At 43.8% G+C, this 25,059-nt stretch overlaps 1 protein-coding gene across 4 annotated transcripts; it reads right to left on the bottom strand.

Annotated features, from left to right (window-relative positions):
- Positions 1 to 1,014: 1,014 nt before the first annotated feature.
- SLC37A3 (solute carrier family 37 member 3) lies at positions 1,015 to 25,039 on the bottom strand. 4 transcript variants are annotated; one of them, XM_049821747.1, is made up of 16 exons: positions 24,989 to 25,028; positions 24,235 to 24,289; positions 21,132 to 21,307; positions 20,050 to 20,164; positions 17,477 to 17,569; positions 16,878 to 16,961; positions 15,496 to 15,641; positions 14,739 to 14,835; positions 13,538 to 13,622; positions 12,300 to 12,481; positions 10,559 to 10,700; positions 9,247 to 9,348; positions 7,263 to 7,310; positions 6,161 to 6,312; positions 4,350 to 4,415; positions 1,015 to 3,504 (listed from the first exon to the last, which is right to left on the bottom strand). In XM_049821747.1, the coding sequence occupies exons 3-16, from the start codon at positions 21,230 to 21,232 to the stop codon at positions 3,412 to 3,414; spliced, it is 1,506 nt and encodes a 501-aa protein (XP_049677704.1). In that variant the 5' UTR covers positions 21,233 to 21,307; positions 24,235 to 24,289; positions 24,989 to 25,028; the 3' UTR covers positions 1,015 to 3,411. The 4 variants fall into 4 exon arrangements, with proteins under 4 accessions (XP_049677704.1, XP_049677705.1, XP_049677707.1 ...); XM_049821748.1 differs by lacking the exon at positions 24,989 to 25,028 and adding an exon at positions 24,675 to 24,867; XM_049821750.1 differs by lacking the exon at positions 24,235 to 24,289 and having other exon boundaries at positions 24,989 to 25,039.
- Between the last annotated feature and the right edge of the window lie 20 nt (positions 25,040 to 25,059).

The raw sequence follows: 25,059 nt of genomic DNA, 5'->3' as shown, positions 1-25,059 counted from the left end.
GTACCACACCTCTGAGAAAACCAGCACCTACAGCATTGCTTGTAGTGAACCTATTGCAAGGACCTCCCCGATACTGGAAAGCATCACGGGGCTGAAACACGCCTTTTCTTTCATAACCAGTTTGGTCAGAGTCTGTCACATCCTGGGCTACAACCAAACGCTCAGAGATCAGTTCCTAATGCGCTTCCTTTGCACTTGGAAGTTAAGCACTTCTGCTCGGAGATCGCACTCACAGCGGTGGTAATGGGGACTGCTACTATCAGCATGTTCAAATAGATACTCGAGCAAAGCTCTACTCCTTAGAGTACTTCCAGAGTAGGATGGAAAGTTCCTCATGAGTAAGAAAAAATAAAAAAGTGACAGGAAAGTGGTAAAAATATGAAGTGTTACTTTTCTTGAGGAATAGCATCATAGCACCACCAAACTACTTGGAGTTGAGGGATTAGAACGCGCAGGCATGGGGTTTCTCCAGCAATCCAGTATTGTGCTCAACTCTGAATTTATGGTAAACTATAAAACACAAACACAATCGCAAAGTTTCCCACTGTGTCCATTTAAATGCAGCTAAGCATAGGTGTGGATTCGTGTTTAAAGAACAAGCCACAGGAGAGAAGGCACAGCAGGGCCAGCAGCCACATGGCATGTTTCATTTCAAGGGAAGAACACCTGACTTCACGCAGATCAACAAATAAATAAATAAAACCAAGTATATGTTCTGGCTTCTTTATTTAAGACCATTAATTACACATTTATGGGCATCTCTGTTAGGGGACTCTTACAAAGCTTCTCATGAGACTACTGATCAGGAGGAGTGCCAAACCGCAGCATGTGGGACATGACCCCCATATAGGTTGGGATGAGGGTTTGGTTTTAGTGTTAGTGAAGGCTCTGGTCTTCACAGCAGTTGACTGAAAAGCAGCTGTTAGAGCTAGGCCTATAATGAGGAGGAAGAGAAGCAAGCTCAGCAGAACCACATTGAGAAGAGCGGAATAAAGCACACAGAAGTAGCCCAGATCAAGTCAAAGTAAGTTTATTCATGTGAGATCAGTTTTGGACATGATCAGATTGAAAACCTTTCTCCATCTGAGCACCCTGAGGAAATACACAGAACCAAAAACCCAGGACAACAACAACAAAACAATCCTGAAGTCATACGCATGCCTAGCTAATTGAGGGTGGCCTCAAAGCACTGCCGCACACTTACATGCGAGCTGCTGGGCAGCTTGCGCTTGCAGTGCTCACAACACATCTGACACTTCTCAAGAGGGGACAGAACTGTTCACAGGAAACCATTTGTTACAGGGGCCTGCCTCTCCTCCCCCCGACCCCAGCAGCATCCCTCTCCCACCCTACCTTTCATCAGAAGCTTATCTAGTGCCCAGACGGCTGGCCAAAAAGCTCATCCAGGTTGGAATTTGAAACCACAGATTCTCAGACACCGTGGCTGGGGCAAACCGTGCCACCATCAATTTTAGAACTAAATTTCAGGGAGTTTTGATTCTATTTGTACAGGGGCTAATGAGTAGCTTGGGATGTGAACACTAACCCCAGGGCATAATTCTGAGAACAGGATGATAGATTCTCAATCTCCTGCTCTAATTATACAGGCAAAAATTGGAATGGGAATGAGAAGAGACAAGAACAGGATTCAGGTCCCTCATCAGCTTAACGGCATCGTTTTCCCAAGCACTGAAATTTTTCAAGGGTTAGCAAAAAATGCAAGAATCACTTCCACCAAGAAAGAGAGAGACTCAAAAAAAAGTATAAAATGGAGCAACTGAGTTTCACAGTAAGCAAAGCTGTGCACAGAGCCGTCACTGCAGAAGCAGCAATCACCAAGCAACCGTTCAATACAGTAAAACCGTAAGGCACTAATAATGTTCCACTCATTACAATCAACACATGACTAAAAATTGACATTCATAAATTTAAAAAAAATAAAATCACTGTACATTTTAAAAAGGCAACTTTTCCCATTTAAAAAGTTTCAAATTTTCAGCTCCAAGAATTTTGCTGCCCCCCACCCCCATCCGGGCATCACTGCTTAGTTAGACTGAGTGTTTGATCAGAAGTTCTGCTGGTTAACATACCTATTACAATGAAACATCCCAAAGCATAAGCAGAAAACAGTTTGTTGAGAAGTTACTCAATGATCCATTAACATCACCCACAAATGTTAGCGGTGTCAGTCGGTCGCCCTGCTTACCGCAGTACTGCAAAACATTCAAATACCACCATACTAAGTGCAGTCACATGTTTTTAGTGCTGACTTGCATCTACCTTTCTTTTCAAGATAGAACTCAAGCTTTAAAACCCTGGAGCTTGAGGTTCCCTCCGAAGCCATAGGCAGAGGAGCACGGGGGAAGACAGCAGCACTTGCTCATTGATGCTATTTCACGAGTACACTTCAGTCCCTCTCTGGAAGCCCATGTCCGAGAGCAGCCAGGTCCCTTAAATGCCTTTAATCCCATTCTGGTTCTCCTTTGCTGGAGACAAGCAATTGCCCAATGAGTATGAAATCAGTGACACCAGCTTCCTTCAGAGGGTCACCTGACAGTCCCATTTTGGTCAGTGTTGATCAGAGTTCAAATAACAAAGCAGTAGTGAAAGTATTTGTGTCCCATTACTGATCCCCAAAGCCATTCAAGGATCCTTTAGACAGAAAGGATCTATTAAGGCTTATTCTCAGAGATCACAGTAAAGTATTGCACACTATTTGTCTGCTTAAACAGTTAAAAACTGAAATCTCATTTCCCAGAGATTAGTAATATTATTATTATTATTAAAAAATGCTAAAAACAAATATGGAGGTAACTTCTCCATGTGAATCTACTGGAATATGTGACAGTTAATAGCTAGAGATAGCAGAGGTCCGTCTGTGCAGAGATTTAGCAACAGCATTGTTTAAACAATTGGACAGCGCAAATTCCAAATAATTATTTTTGCCCTTTCTAAAAGCTAAAGTGATCGTAAATTTAGACTACCCATGAAATGCACTGTATGATTTCACCGGCACAACAGAGCATCAAAATTCATTGCAAGACAGCCTCTCCACTGTCAGTTTTAAACAGTTGACCTTTGGTCAGGACATCCAGAAATAAATAAGAACAGGTATAGCAGTGAGACCACCCAACAGAAGACCCTAGTGTGACTGCTGACATGGAAGAGTCTGGTAGGCTGGGACAATCTGCCAGTCTTGTGGATTGTCTAGCTTAGGTCAGCAGTTCCGTGATGCGGGTGGTCTCAGGACGGGTATTTGGTACTTCACTATTGAGTTTGCCAAAGGCAGATCAATCAAGCTATTTTGAATTAGTCCAAACCTGGAGGATGTAAGAAACAATTCTCCCAGAGTTTTGATTGGTGTCCCAGCTGTCAGGTCCATACAACAGTCCCTCCAGAGGCAAGCAGAAGTCACTCAGCCAGCATTCGCAGGCGCCGCTCGTGCAGAAGCAATTTGATCTCCCTCACTATTAATGGTGAAATGAACAGGATTGTTGAACTTGTCTGTGAAAAGAAGCACATCCAGGACAATTAGCACTGAGCAACCATAGCTGCAGCCATCCTAAGCTCCGAAGTGCACTCAAGGCCTCCCCAGAAAGATACAGGCTAAGAGAAGCAATGATAAAGTGGCACAGCAGATGGAAGGACTGAGCTTGCAGGAAAGCTCATACACCTTCAGCTGTCATGATCTTCTCTTCATAAAGATGAACTCTTCACCTCCTCAGGGGCCTTCCTCTTGGCCACCTCTGCTGCTTACCAAAGTGGCCTTTTCCCTTGTCAGCACAGATGCAAAGACAATTCCTGGTACTTGCAACAGGGAAGAACAGGTGAATTGTACAGCATTCGCCACTGTGGCAACGCTGAGGAGACCAGGGCCTGAATGGTCTTCTCCACCAGCAGTGTACCAGGGCAAGGCATTTTCATTTTAGTTTCAAGGTCCTTATCACTCCTTCCGCTAATCTTCAAGGGCTAACAAAAAAGCAGCTTAACTTAAATATTAGGAACTACGTATCACGGACATGAAGGAGGAAAAAGTCCTGCCTTGGAAGTCAGTCAGGTGTTGTGAGCTTTAGGAAATGCATACAGGTATTTTAAGGCAAGTATTTTTGTGCCTCTGCCACAATCTCAGTTCCTGTTGGCCAACATGACTTTGAAGGATCCAACATTAACCTAATTGATTTAGACGCCCTGAGGCAAAGGCATACCATAGACCATTTTAAGAATGGCATCAGAGTTTGCAGCTGCTGCAGAAACAGATTGCATGTCTAAGTCATTTTTCAGGTTCTCACAAAAACTTTCTATTGCAAATAGAACTTTGACAAAGAATTTTTAAAAAGGAGATTTCTTACCATTAGAATAAAGAAATAGAAAACCCACATCCATCCCAGATTCTCCTGGATCAAAGACACTAGATACTAAAAAGAAAGGGGGAAAAAATTATTCACACTGGGAAGATAAGCATGACTTTCAGGCACTACTCTTTCATTTTCTAGAATTTGTGGGCTGTTAACACTCCATACAGAGCTTCATACAAAACCTTCCAGCTGATCTTTTCCTGTCAGAAGAGATGACTCAGGACAGCAGTCTTTCTGTGTAAAACCCACAGTCTCAGCAAAGCGGAGATACCATCCTGAAGGTTTACAGTAACTCATAGCAGCATAAAGACAGAACTGAACTACAGTTTCAAAGGGTGACAAATTGACTCGGCTGAACACAAGGTTTTTGCACAGAATACTGGGACATAAGTGGATGTAAGTACTCTCAGAAGAACTAAAAGCTCTAGAATGGCTTATAAATTACACAGGACGCATTTTCAAGAGCTGTGCAACCACTAACTACTTAACCCTTCATCGTAGGCAAGACACTTGAGACTGCAGTCTGTTCTGAACTGCATCCTAGTTCAAAAGACTACACAGGCTACAAAAGAAAATGTATTCCCTATTAGCAGATTTATATTCAGATGCTGTACAAGGGCCTCCCTTCTTCACTACTCAGTATATCTGAATATTCTGATTTGAATTTCTAACATGTTCATTGTGCATTTGCTGTTATTCACACACCCCCAGAATGACATCATGGTTGTCCCTGTTGAAATAAATGCAATGTTAGAATTGGAGGCAGGTGGAATTTTTCAGAACTAAAGACCCAGTTTTTATGATGACGTAAGTTTGAATGGTATGTGTGGGGGAAGACAGAAACACTGGAGACGACGCAAGAAGAACATTGAGTGTAACAGTGGACTTGAAGATGTCCGCAAAGCACTCATAATTTTCCATGTTTAATGGAGCTAAGCGGCATCTTTTCCACAAAATAGAGACTGAACGATTTTATTTATCAGGCTATCAATGCCAAGTACAACCCCAAATCCCTTTCCAGAAAAGAAACTTCTAGGCCTTGCCTGCATCCTTGGTATCAGGATGCTTGGAACAGAACTAGCTCCAATCTTTCTACTAAATCCTCCCCTCCCCAAAGCACCACTGTGTTCTTCCACATAGTTAACGCTTGTATTTGAGAAGAAAGAACATCCCCAGTGGGCACACTGTCAGCTTCCTTTTCTGCAACAGTCTAGTCTTCAGACTTCTGGCAACATACTGTAAGGACTATGGAAGCAAGTGGTGCTGGATTTACAAGGTGTAAAAGACATCCATAGATAAAAAGGGGAACCACAAATAAGAGCAAATTTTAAATTACTTTATAAACACTGTAACATTCATAACAGGTATTCTAATTTTACTCAGCTATACAGGTAAACTTTTCTGTAAGCAAAGGTTTTGCTATTACCTTTGAACAAAAAAATCCCAAACAAACTTCAAAATATTTTCTTTTCACTCTTTGTGAAGCTGACCTTTACTTGCTTTTTGGAATTCAGGATATGAAAGTCTCTAAAATTCATTTGAGCTATGAAAGTGCCATAACATTAGCACTATGAATACTTAGTTTAGTTCTTAATCAAATTGCTTCCACAGGATGCTTAAAAACACACGTTCCCTTGATTGTTTCCTAAATAAATAAATAAATTTAAAAAAAAACCTGAAACCCAACCCTCTCTTTCTCTCCCTCTCTCTCCATGCAACTTTGGATTGAGGAATGAGCTAACATCTCTAACCACAACAGTCTTTGCCTTCTTCCCCAGACCTCTATTTTCCTTTGGTAGCCTCACCTGTCCCACTGCTGCACCAACACTGCCAGTTCCATCCACAATTCCCGTGACTGTTGCCAGAGCCTCGCTGCTGCCTTTCACCAGATCCTGGCGCCCCAGGTCAGCAGAAATTGCAGAACTGATCATGTTAGAAGGGCCTCCGATGAAAAATCCTATAAGTGCCAAGAAAACAGCCTTGATGCAAAACAAGCATGAGGATAGACTCTCAACAGAACATCTTCAAAACACAGATTTTTCTACCATGCAAAGCTCAGGAAAAGGATTAAGGCTAAGGACAATGATCACAGACTAATTGGAGGTAGAAGTGTACCCTCACAGCTGAAGCATACAGTCACAGCATACCTGGAGTTACGCACACAGAAATTGCCAACAAGCACATTTTCGTCCAACAGCAAAAACGAGGCAATTAGCTGTGGCACACTCTACAAGAAGAGTCAGGACACACCAAACTGCATAGAGAAAGCTACTTTTGAGCAGCATGCATATACAAACCCTCAACATGAAGCAGATTTAGAAACATTTCTACTGTGGAGTAGTATACCCCCATGCTACTGCCTCAGTCCCCAGGGATTGGTGAAAGAGATGGAAGGGAGGAAAAAAATGCGACAGGACAGAGTTCTGTAGTAGGAGTGTTTGAAAAGAAAGGCTCTATTCATGCAGGCTAATCTTAATTCCATAACACAGCACAGTACGTCTGGTAGCACACAAAGCTTGTGACCTCTCAAAGCACATAGGGCAGTTGGGGTTCTGATAAACACCCTTGAATCTGAGCTGCAGCTCATGACTTTGCCATATATACACCTCCTCAGATACCAGATTGCTGCTAGGTGTTTTGGCATAAATCTGTCCTCATCATACTGAGCCAAGGCAGACCCCTGTAGTTCCAAGCCATTATTCTATATCTCGCTCTGTAAGGCAGTTTTCCTACAGCTGTATTCCAAAAGTAACAGAACTTGGGCCCCAGCTTTTACTCTTTCTGCAAAACCAGCACAGATGGCAGCACATACAAATGCATTACCACCACCTGAGGCTGGTGTTACTGATTTTTTTGCAAGGTGTATATATATGTCTACTAGCATAACAGTGGCATTTGATAAGATACCTGTAATTGCCATGATCACGGCATTGATAGGTTTACTGTTTGGAGAACCTGCAAGAGACAGACCAGATAAGTGTAAATAAATGAACTTGAGAAAGGATCAGAAAGAAGAAGCATGCAAACATCCACTTTGAACTGCCTGTTCAATTAGCTACATAGTGACAACAGTAACTTCTGTTTGACTACAGACGCCTACAGAGATTAATCTTACTGCAAAGGCATTTAGAAACTAAAGACCCAGAAGTTTCCTGACAGCAATTTACAGTAGAAAAGTCACCTTTACCATTAAAATTTTGTGCCCTATTTTGATACCAGATTTGCCTGGCTCTGGCTTCCAGCCCTTGTTATGCCTCTTTTGATGACACAGAGCTTGCATTTACCCTCCTTGAGAGTCCATTTGAATAGTAAGAGAATCCTCCCTCTGTCTCCCTGGGGAAGTTAACTCAACTCAATCTCTCCCACCATAAAGTATTCAACACTTGAATCACCCTTCCACTCATTCTGAATTTTCCAAAATCTTTTTTAAAATACAGAGATTAGATCCAGAGGTAGTAAGCCAGCAACTGCCTAAACAATGCTGCACCACAAACTAAAAAACGCAAAACTCCATACCCTCAGTCCACCTTACAATGCCACGCTTGGGTATCTACAGGTTCTGCTTGCCCTTCCAGTAACAGCATCATACTGTGTACATACAGCTGGTTTTCCACTACAGTTTTTCAGTGCTTTTCAGACACCGTTTTCACTGATACCTCACTTCCAGGGAACACCTGAATTCCTTACTCACTGCTTCAACTTGGGGCTCACGCATGGTCAAGTTACCATGTGTAAGGCAAGTTGCAGCCCTCTTCACATACTCTTAGGCCATTACTACTCTTATGTGCAACACACGAACATGAAAAGGTTCCCTGGTTTGGCTGATGGAATTTAATTATCACAGTGCAGTAACTTTGTATTGCCTGTCTGAGCCTTCTATATCTGGCTGGACAGAGCTAAGCACAAGACATTTGGACCTCTGGCTGCTCTGCTGTCTAGAACAAACGTCAAACTTCATCAGCAATAATTTTATATTTGCTTCCAATGCACTTCTGAAAGTGTGAGCTCACACAAGAGCCTCCAGAACTCCACCAAACTCCAACAAACCCAATCCTTGCTATTTAATGATTATACCTTATTGACTTATTTTGAGACCATCCGAGTAAGCCAGCGTGCTTCTGAAAGGCACACTTTACTGTTCGTGTCCAGTTCAGGCAGCATTTTCTGTCCACAGATCTCAAAGTGCTCTATAAGAGCCAGTCTGTATCACCACTCCATTTTGGAGGAAGACAGAGAAGTGAAATGACATCCCAGTGAGTTAAAGCACTCTGGTACCACAGGACACCATGTCTGAAGACAGAAAACCATTACCCTTAGAAGAGCTTCACAGACGTTTCATAGAAATGAGATCTGCCTGTCTCCTTCTACTGAGTTTTCCTGACAGATTCCTTTCAATAACCAGTCACCGAGAACTGCATTTATTATAAAACAGGCAGAAACTCTTCAATTTCACCACTTAGAGAAGCATAAGTGGTAAAGTCTAAGAGCTTCTGCCTCTTTGTAGTGTATATATACTCCAGCACAGATCTGTCCCCACATTCTCTTTCCTCTTGCTAGGGAGGGATGCACCTGAGATTTCCTGCTCTGCCAGTTGTGGTGTTGATACAATGACAATGCCAAAAATCTCACTGACACTGGAGAAGGATCAGTACTGTAACTCACCAGTACAAGGAAATCCAACCACTCAGCTAATTCTTTTCCACCTCATTAACCAGAGAACAGATTTCTTTCTGTGCAGTGCCACACTTCAGGCAAAATAGACCAAAAGGCACAATCCTGATCCAGAAGCAGTTTCAAGACCAGAAAACATAATTAGAAAAGGCTGTGCTCTGGTTCTCTCTAATAAGTGCCAAACAGATCTCTTACCACTGTGCAGCAAAAGCATACTCACGGCTGTATCCAAAAAGAGAGCCTACAGCAAAGAGCAGGCTAGTTGCTAGCACTGGGGCTCTCTTCTGTAGCACATCAGAAATCAAGCCCTGGATAGTCCCACCTGCAAAACAATAAATCATTGTCAGGCTCAGGATGCTAACACCTTGAACAAAACTCGTTTCACTGAGTGCAGTGGCCTCTTGCCTTCTCATCAATACACATTCTCTCTAAAATCCTGCCCTTACTGCCCCAGACACAGAGACAAGAGTAAACTTAAGTGGCTCAGAGCAGGAAAAATTACTCATACTGCTTTCCCAGGAATTTATTACATTATTTTTTTTCCTGGCACACCACTAGCCAATGCTCCTGCTTTCCCTTTCCTTCCCCTGTAGAACCATCACAGCTCTAGGATCACCACAACTCTGGACGTAAACAAGTTCAACATTGTGGCTGGCTTCTTTAAGTGCAGGAAAAGGCAGTTCTTTTCCACAGGGAAAGCATTAGCACACAAGGTCCTCACACTCCCTGCTGTCTCACCTACTTAGGGTAGGTGCAACTAATTGCCACAAATGTCAATAGCTGATAAAAACCACCTTATGTATCATTGCTACCTCTGTAAGAACTGGTCTGCTGGTAAAAACTAGAATGTTGAGAAGGCCTAACATAGAAAAGGCCACAGAGGCAAAAAAACTGACCCTGAACACACCAAAACAAGGATGTCTATTCTAGGAAAGCTAACTGGACAAGGTAATAAAGCAAGAAACTGAGCACAGGAGAGTGGAAGTCTAAACACATATACAATATGTTCTTTATTCTGGAGGAACAGGGTCAGATTTTGCAGCCAGCAGAAACAAGTGCAATTACACTTTATTTCTGAACATAACACAGTTGTGCCTGCTCTGCTGAGATCTGTGCTGAGTCTGTTCTTAAAAATACAGGGCAGAAGGGACAGAACAGCACCCAGTAAGTCCAGATCTAAACTCTCCCCCAAGTATACCTGTCAAAAAGGAAGCAGCAAGGAGCAGGGACACCATTTTGTACATGGCACTTTTCAAGAAGTCCTAGCGAGTAAAGAAAATGCGCACTGAGGGTAATGTCCAAGAACACAACAGTCCCCTTTAAATTCTATGTAAACTCTTTAGGGGGTTCACATACTCTGTGTTTTAGAATAAAACACAGCCAAGCAGCTACCTACGCAACTAGACTTTTCATATATTCAGTAAACAACTAGATCCCACCGAACATGACTGCTCTCAGCTGCAATTGCTGTCTTTCATTTTCAAACACTAGCAGGACAACTGCAGGAAGATGTCATTCACTTGCTCACTCACCTATTATTCCTCCCACATCATACCAGATCGAGAGCTGGTCAGCTTCTGCTTCTTTCCATCCAAAGTTATTGCTGAGGTAGAAGGGCAGCCAGAAGAAGAATGAGTAATTCACCAATTTCAAGCAGGCATAGGCCAAAGAGTACTGGGACACAAAGAGAGGGCCAGCAAGCAGTTAGCACTTGAGAAATGCAAACAGCATTTCTGCTTCTTCCCACAAAGCTCTGTATCCAGCTAAAGCTTTCAGAGGGAAATGCTTCTGCATTTCACGTAAGAAGGCAGCATTATGAAAGCTTAATGCTGAACATCAAAGGGAACCCAGGAATACAGAGGGCTCAGGGGAAAGCTGTCTGTACTAAAACTCTTCCACCATATCACTCAGCAGGAGAAGAGAGGAACTACAGAAAAAATATGTCAAATAAAGTCTTTGTAGAATCTTGACAAGGCTTTGGAGGTTCTCTCAGTATTTGGTCTCTCACTGATCTGACATAGTGTCCTGGTTTGGCTGGGCACTGATCTGACACCAGATAAAACTCGGACTCAGATGTGTTCATGTTGCTGGGTTAATACACAGAACGTCCTCAGAAGAAACAGCAACATCAGTTGTATAGTACTTCCTTATGTTCTGGCCAACGAAAAAAAGTCACACATCAACTGAGGAAGCCTCCACCACTAGGAAATTTTGCCTAAAGGCTCTTTGGACATCAGCCCATTCTTAGGACCACCAAAACCGAGCTACAGTTTATATGGCATTTAGCCATATTAGGAAAGAACTCAAGATGGGTATGCTTTCTTTTGCCATCCCTCAACCAGGGTCTTTAAAAAGAGAACTGTGGCTGTCCAGCACCCTTAACACTGACAACCCACCCAACCCTTCTAGATTTTGTGTTGCCTTAATCACTACTACCAACCACTTTAGTCATTAAGGGTACCTGACAATACTGTCCATTCAGTAATTTTGTTTCATGATCAAATCCAGAGAGTTCACACTGTATTACTGAACCAGCCACCCTGCCCCCTTTTCTTGTACTAGTTCTAGTATTCAGGGGGCACACAGCCCACTGACACAGAAAGTTAACATTGTTTTTTAATGGCAGGTTAATTTTTCAGCTGAACCAAATCCATGAATTGGGCAATACTGCTGATGCAGAAATATAGGTTCTCACACAAGGCACAGGATGAGGATATGTGGAAACTGCATCACCAGGCCTTGTTTCCAGTTGTTTATAAAAACCCTGCCTACTTCACTGCATTACATCATGCTGATTCAGGCTTTTGAGGCCAGCTTTCTGCTTTAAAGCAATTAAAAAAAACCAAACTCCAATCTCAGTGCCACAGAGTTCTGTGTGATGCTCAGCTAGCAGTGAGAATCCTATTCCTCAGGGCAATGTAGCTACCTTACCAAGAGAGCATCCTACAGCCACCTTTGTTCCTGGCCTCCTAAATTCAGCAGCAAAAAGGGCAGAATCTCTGCCCTTAGTTGGCTCATTACATGCACTAAATGAAGAACGAGCCCAATGGGAAAAGCAACATGCAACCACATACCCAGACAGTATTATAATCCATGAGCACAAGGATGACAGTCCCAGCCCCAAGGTTTTAACAGCATAAGAAGTCAGATGTCAACAACTACAACACACGGTCAACATATTAACAATGATGTCAACAAATGCTGACAACACTAAAAGTCAGCTTTATGTTTAACAACGTAAGTCAGATCTCACTCAAGAATCTGTGTCCTCACCAGTACTACACCTGGAAGGCAACAAGCCTGGAAAAAGCCAATGGCCTTTGGCTGGTTGTCAGTGTCAGTTGCTTGAATAGAGTAATTCCGGTCATCATCTTCTACATCATCATTGCTCATTAAAGGTCTGTTGGCATCTTCCTCCACACTGTCGTCTTCATCTGCTCCAAGCTCAGGCAGGCCTAAGTTTTAAAATGGATATGTAACAACAAGAAAAACTGACCAGAGCCCGTCCACCCTCTCCCCACTCTAAAGCTATGCTTGCTTCTTTTAAGCAATTCTCCCTTCTAGCAACTCCCTTGCTCTCCCATACCTCCACCCTCCTTTGGCTTAGAAACTCTCCTAGATGGTGTTCTGCAGCATCGCCAGTTTCTACCCTTTGTCTTCTGGCGCTCTTGGAAGTACTCTGTCTGATCCTGGCATCAGCTTTGTCTGTTCTGAGTGTCTGGCCATTAGTTGGAAGGCACAACAAATTAGTGCATTTTCCCACTTATTTAGTGGTTGAGATCCTTGGACCTGGCTCCTGGGTAGCTTGAGCATGGAGGCTGAGCGTACCAGCAACTACTCAACTGCTGCCTGTTAACACCTCCACTGGAACAGAAACCCTAGGAACTGCACTGCGCTTTCTGGGCCGCTGCGTGCTCTTATGAGCACTCTTTATGGTAGCTTTAGTGCTACCAACTTTACAGCCTTTGCAGGCACCTGGGAAACCTCCTCTGTGGCCCTGTCAAAGCCCAGAAGTTTGTTTTCCTGTTACACTTTGGCTTGCCTACCATCTTCTCACAGAAGGACCATATCCAACCTGAGACCTATTTAACTGTCTGTGGGACATCTGCAGATGAAAAGTATTTTCCCTTCCCACTGCAGTTAAGGCTTGCCATGGTTTTCTCCTACAATAGCCAGTTATCAGTTTGCCTACTCTTTCTTTAAAAAATACTGATTTTCCAGGTGAATAAAACCTGATAATTAGGCACATCTTAATGGAGATGTTAGAGCCAGGTTGTTTTATTTCACGTTTTAAAATATCCAGACCCTATACACATTATGCACGATGGCATTTAGTGTGATTTTGGCGAGTAAAGCATTTGCTCCATGAAAGACACTAAAGTGCAACACCATTTTATAAGATCCCTGAGGATAAGTGCTGTCAGAACGAGCAGTACTTTTAGTACTACATGGAAAGCTGCAGATCTGCTTTCCATGAAGGGACTGAAATGCTACAGCTCTCTTCTACTTACCCACTTCCTTTGGTGATGTCAGGAGCCCAAAGAAGACAATGACTCCTCCAGCAAACTGTACCGAGGCAGTCACCAAGAAAGCATACTGAAGATAAATGAATACAAATTTTTTTAATAAAACACTTCCAGTTACAGAGGCTTCCCTGACTAATGAGGGTTTCTTTACATTCCAACCTTGTCAGAGAGTAAACACAGCTACAACAACCCAGACTACATTCATAAAACTTGGAAACAAGTGATCTCTGCATCTCCTGAACAGACTCGGTTCTATCGAGGCTGAAAGACCACACTGAAACATCTGTTTTAGTGTACTGAGGTGACAGCAGTGAGGAAGGACCTCACCCAACGCAACTACAGATCCAGCTATATTGGAAGGGACTGCTCAAAGAAGGGTCAAACACCAAGTTCAGACCAGGTTGCTCAGGGCTTTGTTCAATCAGGTCTCGAAATCCTCCAAAGACAGATCATCCAGGCTCTGGCCCCTTGTTCCAGTGCTTAACTAACTTCATAGTGAAATAGTTTTCCAAACATCCAGTTGGAACTGTCCCTGCTTCACCTTATACTCACTGCTTTTTAGCTCTCTCACCATGCAACCCAGGAAAGGGTCTCACTCCGATTTTTCAGCAATCTTCTCACAGGCTTTGGAAGGCTGCTATTTGGTACCCTAAGCCTCTTCATCTCCAGAGTGACAAGCTCAGCTCTGTTAGCCTGTCCTCATAGGTCACACACTGCAAGATGTGCTGGTTCACTTACATTCCCTGTATTCAATTGCTGGCCTGCCGCATTACAGCAACATAGCACACGCCTGGCCTCCTCCCAGTTAGAGAAGCTATGCCTCCATGCCTGTCAGAACCTCACCACTATTCAGCAGAAGTGATTTCAGTTAAGTGAGAACCTGTGATGGATGACTCTGAAGAGCACTTTAAGCCACACAAATCAGAAGAGGGTATACTACGACACTAGGGCTCTTCAATAACACCAGTCCCATTTACAGAAAAGTCTCGGGCTCATTTCTCCCAACTTGGAAGGGTCAGTAAAGGAATACTCTTTCTATTCTGCCTACTGCTTGCTACCACAGAATTCAGGAAGATGAAACTGGACACTCTGAGCCTGTTATCTCTCAGAGACAGGATAAGAAACTGGTCTCTCACAACCCAATCAGACACGCAGTCCTAGCTAGAAGCCAGACAGCAATACCTACCTCATAGCCATACTTGAGAACACAGGAGGCAAGGAACGCCCCAAGGATATTTCCCACAGATGCACAGGCACTCCAGAGTCCAAACACAAAACCTCTCCTGCAGAAGGGGAAGAAAATTTGAAAAAGGTAATGCGGGGAGAGGTGACGTTAGGAGCAAGACAAAGATAACATTCGAGTGAACTTTAACTTATGAATAAAGTTACAGCATTCTCCCAGTCCACTTCAAAGAGACTCAAAGGTCACTTAAAACAAAACACAGAATAACTTGCAGGTACCAAATAGGTAAGCGAGGAACCTCTATCCTGAAACACCTGTGTTACAGCAGAGGAGAGCTGGCAACAACAGGGTTACAAGCTATGGCTAGAGTCCATCTGCAATACCCCAAAGTAACAGAGTTGAACCTAAAATGAGTCAGTTTCCATTAGGTCTCTTCAGTGGTAAGTAGACAGAAACAGGTTTTCCAGTGGCATGAAAATTCAAAATCAGCCACTCTGCGCTATGGGACTTTTGAAGTTTAAACCTGTGCCTTTAACACACACAATTGTGCTCACACCAAGCTGTTCTGTGGCTCCAGAGGGAAGGGTAAAAAAAACCCAAACCCAAAACCCCAACATATAATAGTAACAAGTAGGGCATATTTCACCCCACATAACATTAACTTTAATTCTGACCTAACAGTTAGCCTTTTTGGTTTGAGACTTTCAGCTCAAGCTGCTCCTCAGCAGGTCAGGTAAGTGAGTCACTGAAGAAAACTTACCCAGCTTTTCCAAACCAATTGCCCATGACAGCAACCACGCAGGGCCAACCAGTGGACTGCAGCAAGCCATTCACAACCCAGAGACAGCAGTAGAACCACTTGTTGTAGAAATGCAACCATTCTGTGAGTGTGCCAAAGAAGAATACCTAAAGAGGAGGGAAATAAAAAAAACCAACAACAACAAAAAAAACCAACAAAGCAGTGAAGAAACCCTGAGGCTACTGATGAAAGCCAGGCAGGAGTGGGATCCTAAAGAAGAAACAACATTTCAGGGAGCAGGTCCCCCGCAGGGGCCAGGCCAGATGCAAGCCTGGCATTGTTTAAGGACCAGCTCAGAGCTAACAGCACCCTCTGCTGAGACACCACAGCACTGACTCCAGAGCCCAAACAACTCCGGAGACAAATGTGCTGTCACGGCACTTCCCCTCCGAAAGACTTTTGTCTTTGTAAACAGCACAGTTATAACAGCAGAGGAGAAGAAAGAGACAAATACTTGCAGTAACAACACTAAAAATACAGTAGCTTCTTGATCTGCTATTGTACTGACATCTGAATTCACAAGGGTCTATGCAAACACAAAGCCCTCAGCAGTCATTTATCTGAGCAAAATTTAACAGCAATACAACAGCCAGGTCTCAAATTACTAATAGCCCCAATCCAAACTAGCCAAAATAAACACACTTTGTGGCACACTATCCTTGATGCATGTTTGTGGTCATATGTTTGCAGAACGCAATAGGCCATAGTGGGGTTTGTAGCCGCTGGGTAAATCAAAAGCACTCCACACATTTTACCACTACTTTAATAACCAGAAAACCACAATGAGATAAAACCGATTCACACTTATCTGCAGTGGCTTGAACCTGAAGAACCCTTTTGTTTTAAGCGGACATTCTTTTTCGACACATGCCCTCCCAGCAATTATAAAATAAGTAAATGAATGCTTAGTATTGTTAGCATGTCCTTTACAGAAGAGAGCAAAGACTGCATTTGGAAGCAAAAGCCTTGATGACAACGAATGTGGGCTAGGAGAACAGTTATAATACAAAACAGTCTCAAGAAGTCCAAATACACCAATCTTGTACAAAAGCCGTTCGTAAGTCTCTAGACAGTGCCTCAAACTTAGGAATTTCCTTCTGACACAGTATCCATAAATAGATATTTCAGGAAGAGGTGAGTCATCTAGCATAGCTCTATGCTTTAGACAATGCAGTAAGTACATCCAGGACAGAGTTTTACATGCAGACTTTGAGACTACTGAGGTACAGCTACAGCTCATGAGCAGATTCACACAGAAACAGAGCCTCTTCTGCCCTAAAGTACAACCCTATTAAGAAACCCTAAGAGAGATCTCTAAAACACACCTATATGTTCTGACTTACCACCAGAGCAGAGGAACACATGCCAAAAGACAAAACCCAGCGTAAATTCAGGCGATCGCCAACTATGCCACTGACAAAGAGACCCTAAGAACAAAACACAGCATTAAATAAAGCCACAAGATTTGCATCTGTTATCTACAAGAATTAAAACAATGTAGAAGGGTCAAGCTGATCCAAACATTGTTATCATACCAACCTACACTTTGATTCTAACCGCTACTTCTGCCACTAAAGAAACCCTGCTCATAGTTGTTCATTACATTTCTTATTTTTAAAAAATTCAGCTGAGAACCCCTGGAGAGACAGAACTAGCCCTCCCACTGACTGGCGACAGTGGTGTGAGAAATTCTGAAGTGATAGTATTTCTCTTGCATTTGTTAACAAGCATCTTCATATGGGTGACAGGCATGGACAGAACTAATAGAAATTTAAAAATTTAAAAATAGAAATTTAAAATCTGCTCCTGAACTGAGCTTTTTAACTGCATTAGTGCTAGGCAAGTCCAAGAAGAAGATCCTGTTCATCCCCTCCAAATGTGGGTGTGATCACCTCAATAAGATTCAACCAAAGCTTAGCAGCTTTGGGTTACTTTTACTCACCATGGCATAGGAAAACAAAAAGATAGTGTCCAATGTCCCCAAGAAGAGAGTTGCTTCTTCTGCATTTGGAAATAAGTGGCTGCTGTTCCAGAGCTACAGAGAAAAAATTTTAACAGGTAAACAGGGAAAGGCACAGCTCATTCTACTCTTTCGCGATGGAAACCCCACCTCCAAAGCAGAACAGCATCTGACCCCATCAAGCTCCCATTCCTTGAACACTTTAATTATCAAATCAAGAACAATTCTGGCATTATCTACTGCAGAAAATGTCCACTGCCACTTTATTTCACTTCTAAAGGGGAAGCCAGCAAACCAGAAGAAAGAAATGCTCATTCCACCTGGACCAAGACAAATGACTAGCAAAACAAACCCTACTTCTAACAAGCATGCAACTCTTAGACAGCTGCTTACACAGAAACACTGATTAGCATCTTAATGAATAATACAATAAAGGCATATTCTGTTTTATGTGCAGCATCTCTTCTGTACTTATCTTGCTGTCTTCACTAAATGAATAATTCCCTTAAAGTATTTGTGGCAGCAACCATAGTAAGAAACGACAGACCACAAACAGAAAAGAAAGAACACAGAAGGAACAAGAAGAAATAGACTGGCTGGAAACTATTTACAATGAACTCCTGTCACTAATGTTGTTATTTTTTGTGCTTACCCCAAGTCTCATTTTACTTTCAATACGATCAAAAACCGGGAAAAAGACTCAATTGTCCCCAAACTAAGATTAATGACATCAGCTGAAAATAGCAAGCTTTGAGGATGACTTAAGAACGAATAAAGTTAATCAGGACAAAGTTTTCTTCCCTCCCTGCCATGCCCCCATTAACAAACAAACCAACCCGATCCAAACCTGACCTATGGATGCGCCTAACTCAAATATCAGTTTTAGTTTGATTCTACCTCTCCAGGAGAACATCCTGTACAGACAACGCTAATTACACATCCACACAGTTTAAAAGATGTAACATTGGTAAGGCCTATTGAAACAGCTTCTGCTTAAGTCTCCTGTGGCCAAGAAAATTAATAAATCCCTTGAAAAACACTTTTTGCCACTTGAGGCCACCAATACCTACTTACACCAGTAGCTTTCAACTTTCAACCAGAGATCCCTGGAGGTCCACAAGCTATTAAGAGTCTTACAAAGATAAGAGAATCAAATCTTTTGTCATTAGGCTTAAATTCATTAAACAACTTCCGCAGAACCCACAAATCTTTAAAGGCTGAAAAGTATAGATCTAAGTTGTCCTTCTAATAAAATCATACTTGGTCCTACTCACAAAACAATTGCAGAAAATTTTGTTATACTTTAAAAAAATATTTTTAAGTATAAAAATAAAGAACAACTGTAGTTAAAAAGATATACCAAAGTTCAAAACTTCTCTGTTCATGTCCTTCATCTGTTCTATCACTTTCTCAAAGCGCACTTTACTGTTAACTGACGTAATCTCAATTGATACCAAAAGGACCATTTTGACCATTTTTCTTGATTAGACACCTATACCTCAATATCCAGCAAACACTAAATCATCTATGTAAAAAAAAAAATAAAATAAAAAATCAAAACAGCTTCCGAAATATACTAGTTGTTTGAATGTCAGTTAAGGAACTAAATATAAACACCCTGTAGATCATTTTAGCGTCCCCGAGATGCTCGCTCCTTTTTGCCGCACTATGAAATCCTGAACACATTACAGGCCCAATTCACTGTTTTCACTTATCACAAAAAGTCAGCATTTATCATCCCTCAGTCAAATGTTCAAATAACCAATAATTTCTAATGCAGACAACACCCAAGCAACTGACTTGGAACTCCCTGCTCTGATAGATCTCATGGCCTGCAACCAAGATGTTAACGTAACTTTCTTGCACTTCTCAAAAGCATTGGGACAAGACACTGCTAAAAACAAGCATGTTCCTAAAAGGACTCTGAGTAGGAGTCAGGAGGTAGTTCGCGCATTCCCATTTGTGAGATGCCAGCAGTATACAACTTCTTTTTCTGCAAGCAAACACTGCCAAAACTCCCACTGTTTTCACAGAAGCTAAGATTTTACAGAGAAGGGGTACTGGATGTTCAGGATTTTTGGAAATCAGACCTTTCAGATGCAAGGTAAAATGTCATTCTGCAGTATCAATTTAGGATAAGCAGCTAGCACTTTCAGATAGCTTCCTTCTTTCCTACTTTGGCTATCCTTTTAGTAGGGTGGCAGCAGCAGCACTGCCACAGAGAAAGCCACAGCCAGGGTTCTACAGAGATCACTGTATGCCCGTTAACCACTCTCATTTATTGCCTCCAACGCTCAGAGGTAGAGTCATTCTTTCCCCCACCTTCCCCACCTCCATGCTGCTGGCTACTACAGACACTCTCCCGGGGTTCCCACTTCTATTGGAACACTGTAACTTCTTGAGAAGTTTCTCTCTGGGGACCGCTAGGAAAGATTTCACCATCACCTGATGATCCAGAAAACTACAATCCACACACCTGAAGTTCCCACTCACATTCTGAGAATACTTGAAGTTACCCATCTTTCTTTGCACTTGCCTATCCCTTGCGTCCTTACCTCATATGGCCGGAGCTCAGGGGCCGTGCTGTTTAGGCAGGAGGGAGTCCATTGGCTGGAAATGCTGACTTTGACATTACTGAATGTTTTTCTGGAAGCATGGAGCAGGGAATAACTGCCAGAAAACACACAAGCACAGGTTGGCCAAATCTTCCCTGGAGGTCAAGTGGGAAAGGGTGGGACTCAAAAAACAGATAAATGCTGTCTAAGCAGGCAGCATAGCAGAGGACTGGTAGTTTTGGAGATAGTAGTCAGCAGCAGGAACCCCCAAATTATGGGTAGACATGCTGATTTTAGTGGGGACTTGTGAAATAGCATCTTGACTATAAAGGACCTCCTCTTTTATTTTCAAAAGAGGAGGTGACTGTGCAACAACAATTAGGTACCTCAGAAAAAGAAAAAAACAATTAAGAGAAAAGAGAATACACACTCATCTGGTTAACCACCATTACAAGTGTTCTTCCAGAGACAGATTAGGTATCAGTAGCAGTATTGCTGTGAAGATCAAAGGATATCAGCGAGGCAAAGTTTGTAAGGAGAGGCAGTGTGGTATTCCAGCTGTTGTCAGCTGGTGTAATGGACAAGTTTTCAACAAACCGATCTAGGAGACCTTCAGATCTGAAGCAGTGACCTCTCTGTTCTAGAGGCCTGTCCACCCTCTGCAAACAGCACTTTCAGGAGAGAAGAGGACCCCGGAAGCAACGACAGCATGTTCCATTAGGCATTAGCATTAGAGTTCTGAGCATCAGGATTTGCTTCCTTCCTCATTTCAGCTAGTTCCTTCCCACACCCACCCACATTCACCCTTCTGCAACAGACTGCTGCTGGCTTGGCACAGTCAGCCTCACCTTTGGTGCAAACCCTGTTTGTGGCTGGATTCCCCATGGGCATAGCACACTTAGCTCCACTACTGCATGACTCCCAGATCGGTTGGTACTACTAGCATTTAAGTTTGTTTTCAAGGCTCACAGCCAAAGGTTTAGACTATTTTCCTGCCTTCATTCTCCTTCTTTGGACATGCCCTCACCTCCTCACATTCAGCGAGATGAACACTTCTCTATACAGAGATACACTTGACCTACCTGAAGAAGGTCAGCAGGAACACAACAATATGATGGTGGGTGCAATGGGACACAAGGCCTCTGCTTGCAGGCTGCCTCCGTAAGCTTCCAGGCAAAGCCATCCTCCTGGCAGCCCTACCCCTGCTCCTGGCCTTGGCCACAAAGGCTGGATGGTGCTTAGGTCATTTTTCTTCTCACTTAAACAGAAGAGAGAGGAAAGGGAGAAAAAAAGAAAACATACTTGAATTAAAACACACGTATAAAAACCAGCTGTGTTCCTCAAACAGCTGGAATTCAGCAGGAACTACCGTATGCCATTCCTTCCCAATTTGTTTCACATCGCTGCCCATCTCATCACCTGTACATTCCTTGACACCTTCTATGCCCAGAAACGTCTTTTTACTCCCATTAACCCAGCAAGCCCACGGTTATCCTCCAACCCACTTCTTTTTCGTCCCCTTCTAGCAGATGCCTCTTCAGTGCCCATCACCAAAGGAGTTCCCCCAGGATCTACCAACTTCCAGTGTTCCCACCTTAAAGACCATTCTGCACCTTTTACATATACGGTGCACTACAGAGTGGTCATAAATAAACTAACTTTCCACTGCTACCCAGTTGGCTATAGACTAGTGAATAAGTCAAGAAAGCAGCATTTGGTTACTTGGTGGGGAATGGTTTTGGATCTAACTGCCTCTTTAGGATGTTGTTGAAAGAATATACCCAAGAGTAGACTTGCACAGCTGGAAAAAAGAAAGTAACTGTGAGGACAGTGCTGAAATCCAAGAGCTAGACTCCCTGCTTATTCATTCCCAAGCCCTTCATTGCAGCTCCATCTGTCACTAACTCATTAGTACAGCAGGTGGCAAGTCATACTTTCCTGTCCCTACCTATAGGTCATGGGTGACATCTGCCTAAACTTCTAGATATCAGATATTATCAGTACTGAGGAAAGGTTACGACAGCCACACAGTTTCTAGTGCTGGCTCGAGCCACACTACTCCACTCCCTCAGCTGTGCTGGTGTGGCTGAGGGGACATTTCTGCAAATGGAGTCCGGGAAATGACCCCGCTGGGCAGCAAGGTGATGAATCTCTCTCCATGCCTCCGTTTTGTTTTCTCATCAGAGATCTTTTCAGCCAGATTTCCCTGCCACAGTCCACGAAGCAGCTACACAAACACTTGTGTCTGTGCAACAGAGAGAGCAGTGCAGAGAAAGATATGCTGTACACTGATATCACTGCTGAAGGTAGAACTTGATTCTGTTCACACTAGCTGGCTTAAGACAGCTCGACAAAGTAGTTGGTGAGAACTGCATTTTCAGAACATTCAACCACCACACGTTCTGAATGCTGAGGAGAGGTAAAATAATGCACCACCCCTGTTCCCTCAAAGAACCAGAGCTGAAATAAGACAGAACATAATGCCTTTGTGTTCTTTCATATCCACAGGTGCTTTTTGTAATGATTTGTAAATCTGACAGAAGACTTCTCAGGTTCAGCTTCATAACCTCACTTGGAGAAATGAGAAGTCATTGCCCAGACTCCCTATTATCCACATTTCTGCTGCTGAAAAGTCTGTATTTCACAGAGGCTTCTGCTCTTCCTTCTAATAACTTTTAAAGGTTTCATCAAGACAACTTCCACTGTAAGAAGTCTTCCTTTCCTGTTCTATGATGATGCATGCCTGACTGACAAACAGATGCTAGCTGCTACTGGATGTATTAATCATCATGGAAACCGAGGCTACATCTGACCTCCAAAACAGAGAATGGCATGGAGATCCTCTGAGTAATAGGGACTCAGCTATTACACCTCTGAGACACTGGAGTAGTGTTTATCCTACACCACACTTGAACACCTCCATTCTCATCCAGGACAAATGCAGCAAGTCTATACAGGATCTGAGACTGTCCTGTATCTACACAGCCCAGGTGCAGCTGAGCCATGCTCCCATTCCTCCAGCTAGAACAGCCTGCCCAGGTCTGGCAGCACCTTCTATTAGGGACATGCTTCTAGGCTGCTTGGGTTCACGCAAGGGAAAAAAAAAAAAGCACCTACAGCAGAAGCTGTAGAAAGGCAAGGCTAAACTTGGAAGAGGCATCTTCACAAGTAGTCTTGAAACTACATCCATCTAAAGTCCCAGCCCATTTCTCAACATCAATAAATGAAAACTCAGCACCCACACCATTATCACACGGTGCTACTTCCTTTCAGACAGCAGTAAAACTGCTCGGGGCTGTCCCCCCCCTCAGAAGCTGCATGAAGAGAAAGCAACCCAATTTCCCAGCACCATGGTCCTTACAAGCCCATGAACCATGCAGTCTGTTGGTCAAACACAAGACCTTGCTCCCCCTCCCCGCCTCTCCCTCCCCTCCCACCAGGCAACAACAGATAACAGAGCTCTCCAGATGAAAGCAAAACGCTGCCAGTTGTGCAACGCTGCGGGAAAAGTTCCTTCCTCAAGTAATCAGTTCACAGCCTGAAGCATGAGATTTACTACTTGATTCGTGTCAACATATGCAAATACAGATCTTATTTGTCCAAGATACTGAGTTTTTTTAAAGTTAAGACCCAGTTTTGACCTTAAAGTCACCCTTTTTTTTTTTTTTATAGCATTTACTACTGAAATTGTCTGTTCCTCAGAGCTTTTCAATCTCAGCTACCTTTCTAGAAGGCAACCTTTCGGCACAGGACGACACTTTTTACTTATTTACAGCGTAGAGCTGACTATGAAAGATTTTGGGTTTTTTTCTTTCTTCACCCTGTCATTTTTATATTCAAAACTGGCATTCTCCCTCGGCTAGAAGAGTCTGCAACTAGGGGTTTATCCTTATCCTTACAAATTAATCTTCTAATTATTCTGAGAATACCACATTAAATTTGTACTGGAGAGGGAGCAAAGGCTAGGAGGCAGGATAAACCGCAGAACTCAAGGCTGCAAAGTGTAAGCCTGTAAGAAAAGAACAGAACTGCTTTTAGGGTGGTAGGCTGCCTAGTCTGCTTGTTTAGCACTATTTACCTTCAGCTAACCGATATTTTGAATAAGCTTTTGTTAAGCTTCCCCCGTTCTCCCTTAACCCTTCACTTAAGGTCAGAATAAGGCACCTTAAGGTCAAAATAAACTACCTTCATACCACCTTGCCGTCCACCAGAGCTGGCAGTAAAGACCAGAATTAACATTCTAAAATGCAAAACAAAAGAGATGTTGGTGTGGTGGGTTTTTTTTAAAAAAAAAAAAAAAAAAAAAGAAAAACCAAGCCCAACACGCTCTTTTATGCCCCCTTTCCAAACGGAAGGAACGCGGTACAAACCCAAACCCACCCGGGGCCCTCCGCAGCCAGCAGAAGCGGACGCCCGTCACCCGAGAGCCCCGGCCGGCTGCCGTTCGGGAGGAAGCGGGACTCCTCCGGACCCCGCGCCGATCCCAGCGCCGTCACGCCCGCTGAGGCGCCGACAGCCCGACAGACAGGCTCCGGCCCCGGTAACCCAGCTCCGGCGGCAGAGACCCGGGCTGGGCCGAGCGGCCCGGCGCACAGGCCGCGGTGCCGCCGGCGGGCAGGGCTCACCTGAGGCGGGCTGAGGCGCCGGCTCCTCACGCAGCCCCGCTCCGGGGCCGGGCCGGCTCCCCCGCTGCAACACCGAGGCGGGCGACGGGGACGCGGCTCTTTCCCCCTCAGCGAACCCCCGCCCGGCTGCCGGCTCAGGTGGCCCCGCGGCCACGTCCTCAGCGGGGCGGGGAGCCGAGCAGGCAGCGGCAGGGCACGCCCCGGCTCCGCCAGGCCCCCACCGCCGTTAACCCGCCACGGCCGTTAAACCGCCGCCCGCCCCACGCCGCGCCGCCTTCCCCCGCCGTGGGGGGAAGCCGCCCGCCCCCGCGTACCGGGCCCGGCGGCCAGCACGGCCCTCAGGAAGTCGGTCGGGTGGAGGCGGCTCTTCCGGCGGGAGAGGCCC

The sequence above is a fragment of the Accipiter gentilis genome, chromosome 18 (assembly GCF_929443795.1).
Source record: "Accipiter gentilis chromosome 18, bAccGen1.1, whole genome shotgun sequence".
Classification (NCBI taxonomy): domain Eukaryota; kingdom Metazoa; phylum Chordata; class Aves; order Accipitriformes; family Accipitridae; genus Astur; species Astur gentilis.
Note: the sequence above shows the minus strand (reverse complement) of the source record. Positions and strands in the feature narration are given on the sequence as shown.

Bases quoted from the DNA above. Each gene is read 5' to 3' on its own strand.
- SLC37A3 (XM_049821750.1), bottom strand. From the start codon at position 21,232: ATGGCTTTGCCTGGAAGCTTACGGAGGCAGCCTGCAAGCAGAGGCCTT. The intron at 13,623-14,738 runs GTAGGTATTGCT...ATTTATCTTCAG, and splicing joins TTCTCAAGTATGGCTATGAG to TATGCTTTCTTGGTGACTGC. The intron at 6,313-7,262 runs GTATCTTATCAA...TGGCACTTATAG, and splicing joins CGTGATCATGGCAATTACAG to GATTTTTCATCGGAGGCCCT.